Consider the following 9094-nt stretch of genomic DNA (forward strand, 5'->3'; position numbering starts at 1 on the left):
CACAGCTAACCGCACTTGCCCGACAATCCCACGTTTCACATCTCTCTCAACGTCAACAACAACAAGATCATCCCACTCAATTTTATGTGTCTGCTGCATTAAAAAGAAAAAAAAAAAGAAGAATTTTCTTAGTTCCCTTGCTGCTGAAGAGAGAATTTTCTTGTACTCTAGGGAGCTGAGTTATGTTATTGCTGTTGTTGAAATCCTAATTAATGTGAGTCTTAGGTGAATCGGCAGCCGCACGAGGAATCTTTTGTGATCCAAAAAGGTAATTAAATGTTCTTATTTTTGTTTTTAGTTACTTTGATAATTGTCATCATAGTACTCACGCAGCCCTTTCGTTCCGGTCGGATGCTGTCATGGCCGTGTATGTATCAGTAGTATTTCCCTCGTCATTATTCCTTTTGGGTTGGCAGCAACTTTAACAAATTCTCCAGAGGCAAAAAATATGCTTCCCACTTCGGATGCCAGCCCCCACCAAAAACAAAAGAAGAAAGCAAAGTATGGATTGTTAAAAATCAGAGAATAGCGAATGGATATTTTGAATACAACTACAGACTTGCCGGGAGATTTTTTTTTTTCTTTCTTTTCCGTATGGAAAGAAAGGATGCTTCGACATACATATTTTTCTTTTATCTTTTTTGGGTTTCATATTCCATGCTACAGTAAACCAACCAAAGTGAAGTGTCTGACCGGGAAAAGGTTGAAAAAGGAGGAAAAGAAAAATAACCATATGCTGATGCTATACTCAGTGATGATGACACTAGGGGTCCACGACACAACCAATAAAATCATGAAAGCACCGCCACTCCTATATCTTTTCGGTTTTTCATTTTTTGCGGACTTTTACTTTCTGAGCCAAAAGAGGGCAACTTACTAATCATCATTCTCAGCCAAAACCCAAAAGAGTGAGAATTAAGCCGTCCTACTGCGCCTGCTGCTGCTCTTTTTTACATTTCTTTCTTGAACTGCGCCTTTTTTTTTTTTTTTTTTTCAAACCATCCTCCCATACCATCAGTGACTTCAATTATATGCATTTCAACCCTTTCTAAGATCAGCTAAGCAAAGTGCGAATGCTATAATATACCCCTATTGAGTATTGGCTCCAAAGAACATCCCCACTGAAGAAAGAACCAATATATATCTCTCTCTATATATATATTTTCCAGTGTACTGACCTGAGGTACTTTTGAGTTCGATGACGATGCTTTGCAAAGGGTTCTGTGCAGTAATTTACGTAAGACTCGTGGATTGCTAAAAAATGGATATTTGATTGATATTTGCAGCAAGCATTCTATTTGAAAATGCAGAAAAATGGATTGCTTAATTAAGTTGACACTTTTACCCTACATTGTTGGTAAATAACAAAAACTTATAGAATTAATTTTATATACACTGATAGTATGTACACTATCATCATGATTGGATACATAACACATAAATAATATATATATTTTAAATTCAGATAAATCGTCATGCATCCAATAATGGTGGTGTATACACTGTAAATGCATAAAAGATTAATTCAAATTTATAAAGGACATTTGTTGGGAAAATAAAAGTGCTTAAACATGTTGACAATTTCACTCTTATGCTATTGATAAAAAACATACCCTTATGCTGTTGATAAATAATAGTGATTTATAAAGGATATTTATTGAGGAATATAAGCCATATGTAACGCCAAAGGCTTTCTTCAGAAACAACACATATTTTGGGGTGTTCAAATTTTGAAAAAAAATCGAAAATCGGCCAATCCAATCTAGATTGGATATCGATCAAACAGAAGTCGACAAAAATCAATTGATATTTAAACTCTAAAGTTTGGTAAAATAGTTTCAGAATAGATATTCAAATTCGATTATCGAATTTTTGATTAAAATTTAGTAAAATAGTTTGAGAATGGATATTAAAATTCGATTATTGATTCCCAATTACCGACCAAATTATCGAATTTTATATGTTAACATATATTGCCTACTGATATATATCACGGACAAATCTATTTATATAAATGGTGTTATAAGCTATAACTTATATTTGTATATGATCAATTTGACTGAAGATAAAATTACAAGATAAGGGGTGAAATTATCAATAGGTTTTTTTTTTTTTTAGATTGCTTATCAATATATTTAAGCAATCTAGTTTTTTACTTTTTGGAATGGAATACTTGACACAAACACCAAATGAAATACTCTCAGATAGGTAAAATGCCCATTGTTTTCGTCGAGAGGGCAAAGTGTTATTAACCCTATTTTATACTTTAATTCTCTGGAATGTTGCTGTTCTTGCTATAGGTCGGAATGAGCCAATGAGGTGACGCTGTAATGAAAATGAAATAGGCTTGTTTCCCAATCCCAAATCCTTTGCGGTGTGTTATGTTCTCCTGGACAAATTTTACTTCATTTAGCGGACAATAATATTTCCTCCTCCCAACCTTCATAAATTTTCATTTACATAAGCCATCAGAATTGCAATTTAGATGTAATTCTTAAATATTTACTTACAATTTAGGAAGTGCACAAGGTATCCTAAGAAACTTGTCCATATCCTGTGTGCATCTTTTGACCCCAAAAAAAAAAAAAAGGCGGCAGTATCCTATGCGAGCCTTATTAGTGCTAATTCTCAATTTATTTTATTTCTTTAGCCCATCTCGATTCAATGTGTTAGATTCACGTGTCAATGGCAGAGCGATTTTGTTAAACTCACAATATGTAAGTTTGCTTATTTTGAGAGAGGCAGTAGATAAATGATCTACAAATTTGATTTGGGACCAAAGCCTCGGAAGTGGGATTAACATTTGCGAGATTTTGTGTCAGCTAATAGCTTTAAGAAGCAGTTAGGCATGCGTCATTCCAATTGCAGTGTCAACTGTTTGTCTGCAATATGGGCCTGCTGTAGGGGCTAACCCATGCCAAATAGCTATTGGCAGATCCATCACGCAGCATTCAGCATAGATTTTTGAATCGTCAAGCCATGGTATGTTACTGAAATGCTCACCAAGCTTGAAATGGCAAATAAACCTTCCCGCCAGACCAATGAGGAGCCTGCCTAGCAATCAGGTTTTAGTTCAATTTCAAGATAACTGCTCCCTTATTCAAGAGCACTGGCTAGAAGACTCGTTGCACTTGCTTTAGGAAAAAGTCCCGTTCCCTTCTAACATCCCACCAATTAAAAATAGATAAATTAGGCAAGCTTGAGTAAATATCAACGAAGTCCAAAAAGGAGGAGAAGAATTTCCGTAAGTTTGAGTAAAATGCTTTATCATCATTATCATTGTCAGTCATGCATGTTCTCAATTGCCGGTCACCGCAAATACTTAGTGAAGCTGCAATTGCAGGTGATCGTTATCCAATTATCCAACAATGAGCACACTGGCTCGTCAAGCTGCCTGTAGGAATCCTGTTGATCCCAGGTCACACGTAATTTCATCTTCACAATGGATGTCGTTGCGGATCGGGTGGAAACAAATTATTAATCAGAAAACGATGAATCATCTCAAAACTGGTGAATGTGATAACAGCCGCTGGAGTAGTTCTGACTAGGTTGGTTGCACATCCACGATAAAAACCAGGGACACCCTCTTGCTGAAAAACTTTCTTTATGCAGTCAACTACCCCAGAATACCGCTTCTCAGAGTGGCGTCCTTGTTCTTGAAGCCTAGAGCGTACAACCTGCACGTCAAGTGTTAAACCTAAATAAATCATGCAGTTCTTCGAATCGAGAAAATTTTAAGTTCCCCTTCATCTTTCATTTGTCACATGGCATAAAGTACAATACTCAAAAAGGTTTTTCTTGTAGACCCCATTTAAGAAGATCAGTGTCCCCTGGAAAAACTCCTATAATTTTACATTCATACGCCCCGGCAATCAATGTGTCAGGCCTTTAACAGCATGGGGGATATGAAATGATTGTTTTTGGCTTTTCAAGAATATATCTCAATGCTGAAGTATAATCAAAGCCAAAAAATGAATGGCATGGAAGAAAATGTACGTGAATCGCAAGGAGGTCAATCAACTGTTGTTCATTTGCATTTACAACTTCATCAGATGTCCAAATTTAGGTCAACATTTTGGAATTTTTTTCCATTGGGTAAAAGAAGGGGGGGGGGGGTTTGTGGTTAAAGCTAGAAAACCCACCATGCCAAAAGTGCAAATGCAAGATCAAAGATGCCCAGATATGGCAAAAGAGCACACTGTAAAGCAGTCTATGAATTTGTACAAGATATCACCAACAGATTGATTATACATGTAAACTTCACAAGACCAAGAAAAATGAACACATATAGAGAAGCTCTATACAGAATTCACAAACGAACAAATTAAGCCATCAGATACCATGAAGAAAATGTAAATTTTTTGAAAGTGCATTTTTGAATACCTCATGTGGATATGTCAATGTGGAAGCAAATATTTTAGAAACTGATGAGGCAACAGCAACATCACGTGCAGTAAGTTTATCCATCGTAGTGTTCTCTGCAACCACAAAAGCATATCAACCAGGATGCATTTTTGTGCTTTCACTTTCCCCGGCACCAAATAAGCCCCCTCAGCCCAAAACCACTTCCTTTTTTCGGGCAGGGCACTGAGGGAGTGGATTGGAATTGGAGATACATTCATAACTACCCAGGATGAAAAATAAACAGGCACACACACAGAGACAATCATCACCTCGATTGGCCAGGTATAACTTGATCTTCTCATATGCTGGAAATTGGATGGCAACATGACTAATTCCAGCCAAAGCCGGCACAAGACCGCTGGTATTATTAGAAAATCAGAAACTTGTTAGATGGTATTCACCAACAAAAAAAGCCCCAATTCCAATTGCTAAGTACCTGTACACACCACGAATTCCCTCTTCATGTGCAATTCTCCTCAAGGCAGATAAAGTGCCCCTGTATGGCATCACCCCATTTCTCATTCCTTGAGTCTGCATGAAGAGAAAAGTGCTCACGATTTAACATTTGCCTTGTCAGTCGTAATTTTCAAGGAAAGTAACAAATAGAAAAAGCAATGCATATGCCTTCTCCATTAGCATTAACTTAAAAAATAAATGAATAAATAACTCCTAGGTTCTAGAGTAGTCCATATATTTTGTCAAATATCAAGCATTAAAAAAAGGACAGAAAGGACACAAAAGCATACAACATATGCAAACAAAGAAAGGAGCTGACCAGTAAAGAGAGGAAAGAGAGAAGAAGGGACAAAAAGAGTAAAAGAAGTGACAATAAAGAAGAGCACAACGTAGATGGGACTACAAGTAGAATGTGGATTTGCAGTGTGCAAAAAACTTCCCTTTAAGCTAAAATGTTGCTGATGGTGAATGTATGTTGTTCAACTGAAGATGTTACTCATACCAAACTTCGTTGGCATCAACCACGTGACAATGGGTAAACAAGATCACACGCTTAAAAGAATGTCAGTTATGTGTTTATTAATTCATACAGGACTTCAAGAAGTTAGCTTATAAATTGTCCCATATCTATAACAGTTGTAATGGCAGAATAATACTGGATTTGAATGACATCTCAACTTACAGAAGAAACACCCAGCAAAACAAAAGTTTGCTGCTTATTTCTAACCAAACACTAGATATCATAGAAGCCGCAAGTGAATGTTCACCAGATCAAGATGAAGCCATGGAGGTACAAGAAAACTAGGAAATATTAGTCAGAAGTGCTAAGTGGTTCTAGAGTAAGGATGTATCAATGCATTGTAAGCTAGAAGACCTACACCACCACGTTTTTCACATATCATTATCTCTTCTTTTATTCACATATGTCTAACTAATTAAACAGGTTTGTGTTTAATTCTCACAAAGAAAGGAACTTCACAAGGAATCTTAGGTTCATGCTGATTGCAGCAACTCATCTAATCATCTCTCAACAACTATAAGTAACCTTCAATTATAGGAAATTCCAGCTCAAACTGTTTTCACCACATATTTCTCCTGAAACTTATCAGCAACGAGGTAGGATAAAATTTACAACAAGCTCCTCTGTATTTTCCATTTTGTAAGCACTGAACATTAACAACACCCTCACAAATGTCACACACTTTTGCGTAAAACAACAGCTAACTATTTAAAAAAAAAAAGAAGACATTTTTACACAGTTCATTGACTAGATTCACTCGCTAATTTTTGTTTTTTATGGATCAGCATAAGGATGAGGTTGCATTTCATTTCCACAGACAGCAAACTTTTAACTAGCCTTTATTTTCTGGCACTCTACCAAAACACAAAAATTTCATGGCAAAACATGGTAAAATGCAGTTAGATAACATAAAACTGCACCAAAAAGACATACTTGAAGTCTTGTCTTGACTACCCAAAGAGGATTTGTGGCAATTGTTGTTGCAGCTCCAGCACCAGTGGCAGCTAACATATTGGCACCAATGGAGAGCTGATGATTTACACCTGTCGTGGCCACACCATAAATGACCGTCAAGTCAGGGCAAGCTCAAATGCTAACAAAGAAAGGAATCAGCATGACATCAAGAAATAAGATGCATATCTGATTTAAGCTATGTGAAGTATCTCAAAGAACTGATTCAGTCACCTGTTTTTAACTTCATTATATGCTTGGACAGCATAGGAAGAATATTAGTTTTTAGGTGACAAAAGAACTCTTAAACTTGTAATTATGGATACTGATCGTGCAAACTGTCTAAACCAGCTATGCACTTAAAAAAAATATTAGTTGATTAACTAACCATCAGAGCACAGTAAACTCTTCAGCTGCTCATAAATTGTGAAGTATACCTGCACAAGAGGAAATGAGTCATGTGAAACCTGATCTTATTTATGCATACCCCGGGGGAGGGGGGGGGGATCACATCCCCAAATGTTTCAAACGATTTAACCTGACAATTTAAGTATCCGACTAGCTTAACACTATAAAAATAATAGGCAACATAAAGAGATACTTAAAGATGAAATATGACTCACAGCCCAATTTGGAAGCAGTGCCAGCACAGTGGGTGACAACCCTCGATACATGCCACGTAATCCCTCCTTCTGAAATATCTGTTCCAAACTCCCAACTATTATGCTGCCTATCAAGAATAAAAGGAGGACTAAATGATCTTATGCAAGAACAGCCAGAAGAATCTGACAAAGATGAATCTCAGTTCATCAGTTTCAGGCCCTTCAAAGGAAACAAAACAATTTCTCCTCATGAAAACAGTTGGCAGCTAGTAACATCTGCTGGTAAGCAACGAACATAGCCAATGCTGGAAAACAGCAATTACTAACCCTTAATATTCGCACCGGCGAGCTTTGGCAGCCCATGAACTTGCAACCTAGTTTTAATAACATCTAAAGGACAGACGAAGGTAGCTGCAATTACTCCTGCAGCACAACAATTATTCAATTTTTAGCATTAACTTCGAGCTTTTAAGTTTAAAACGCTAACTTCACTGACTAAAAGAACAGAACGAAATCATTAAAACACCTTTTAAACTTGAAAAATTATATTCTGGAACTAATTTAAAACGATTGACTTGAAGGGCGGGAGAAAAAAAATGTAATACAAGACATCCCCGGAGTTACCCATACTAGTAGTAATACATGAATTGCTATCCAGATAAGAGAGCATACCAGCGGCAGCACCAGCGCCAGCGTTGCATAGGAGGCCCCTGGAACTAGAGAGATGAGTAGTATCGCCGGTCATTATGGAATCTTGTACGACGATCAGAGGTTCGGTAAAGAACGGTGGCAGCTGGTGCAGAGGTGGAGGCTGCGATGGTATAAAAAACTGAGGCTCGAATCCAGGAGTCCTCTCTCGAGAGGGCGATCGCAGAGAACCAGCGTCGCATGGCCAGTGCGTAAGACACTCCAGTACAATCTAAAAATCCACTAATCCCGAGCAAAATACCAGGTGATTAAGCAAAATCGATTTCTAGGGTTTCGCAAGTCAGCTAAATGCGTAACCCTGGTCGAGCGTTGTTGTCGTAAGTAATCGAAATTTAGTGAAATGAAAGAACGATGATTTTGTTTAGTTTACGCGGTCAGCGGTGGAGGCGTCGATAAGATCGAGAATCAAGATTGTCCATGCGAGGGAGGGAGGGAGGGAGGGTGGGTCTCTTTTGGCTAGCGGCCGTCGTCGAGGAACAGACGACAGAATTGTACACAAAGAATTGCGTTGGTAGCTGGGTTTCCTTGATTGAGCCTTGACCTTGAGGAGAAATGACGACTCTTTCACTCTCACTCTCTCCTTCGGCTAAATTCTACCACTCATTAACTCTCCGCCGGACTTTGACCAAAAAAAAAAATAATAATAATAATAATAATACCTCTCCGCCGGACGATCCGCCACAAATGGGACCCTCCTGCTTTATAGTTTATACTCTAAAAAGAGACTAAACTGACGAAAACGACGCTAATACGACCCGTCCAACCGGTCTCTACTCTCTAGAGTAACCTCATACTCCAGTACTTCTTTCATTCATTTCTGGTCAAAATCTTCCGAATTGAAACGTTTCGATCAAGTTCATCCGAAACATTTTTGTTTCAATCAAGCCCTCTAAACATTTTTTTTCTTTATATTTTGCTTTTGAAAGTATCATCACCATAGTTTAAGCCTGTCAATTGGAGCTAATGGCCGGGCTTTGAATTGTCCAAGTCCATGCCCAAACAAAGACATATTATAATAACTGGGGATTACAGCAACTGGTTGGGCGGGAAAGCTGTACGGGCAATGCCAGATCAAGAGGCGGTGAACAGAAAGAGTTGGAGTTGGAGTTGGAGTTGCAGTTGGAGGTAGCTGAGGCAACTAAAGCAGCGGAACATCACCAAAGCTACTGGAGAACACGAATGAATGGTAACAATGCAGTTTCAGGTACAGTATTACAGGATATAGTAGTATTATTCCTGAGCTGCGAATTTGAAGATATAAAAAGGGAGGATCTTAATATTAATGTAGCCAAACTAGCGAAGTTTGCAAGAGGCTTAGCACAGGATATTTGCTGGATACATGATCGATGATTTTCCAGTGTGGCTTGTGAAGTCCTTGTCGGAGAAGGGATTGCTAATCGGACATTTGTCCGGATTGCTAATCGGACATTTGTCCAGATTGCTCATAAATATT

General features: G+C 38.0%; 1 protein-coding gene across 1 annotated transcript; it reads right to left on the bottom strand.

Annotated features, from left to right (window-relative positions):
• Positions 1 to 3249: 3249 nt before the first annotated feature.
• On the bottom strand, positions 3250 to 8123 carry LOC113718414 (nicotinamide adenine dinucleotide transporter 1, chloroplastic-like). The gene is made up of 9 exons (XM_027243326.2): positions 7606 to 8123; positions 7261 to 7356; positions 6955 to 7061; positions 6720 to 6768; positions 6314 to 6423; positions 4841 to 4935; positions 4674 to 4762; positions 4384 to 4478; positions 3250 to 3677 (listed from the first exon to the last, which is right to left on the bottom strand). The coding sequence occupies exons 1-9, from the start codon at positions 7676 to 7678 to the stop codon at positions 3438 to 3440; spliced, it is 954 nt and encodes a 317-aa protein (XP_027099127.1). The 5' UTR covers positions 7679 to 8123; the 3' UTR covers positions 3250 to 3437.
• Positions 8124 to 9094: the final 971 nt, after the last annotated feature.

This window comes from Coffea arabica, chromosome 1e (assembly GCF_036785885.1).
Source record: "Coffea arabica cultivar ET-39 chromosome 1e, Coffea Arabica ET-39 HiFi, whole genome shotgun sequence".
In the NCBI taxonomy this organism is placed as follows: domain Eukaryota; kingdom Viridiplantae; phylum Streptophyta; class Magnoliopsida; order Gentianales; family Rubiaceae; genus Coffea; species Coffea arabica.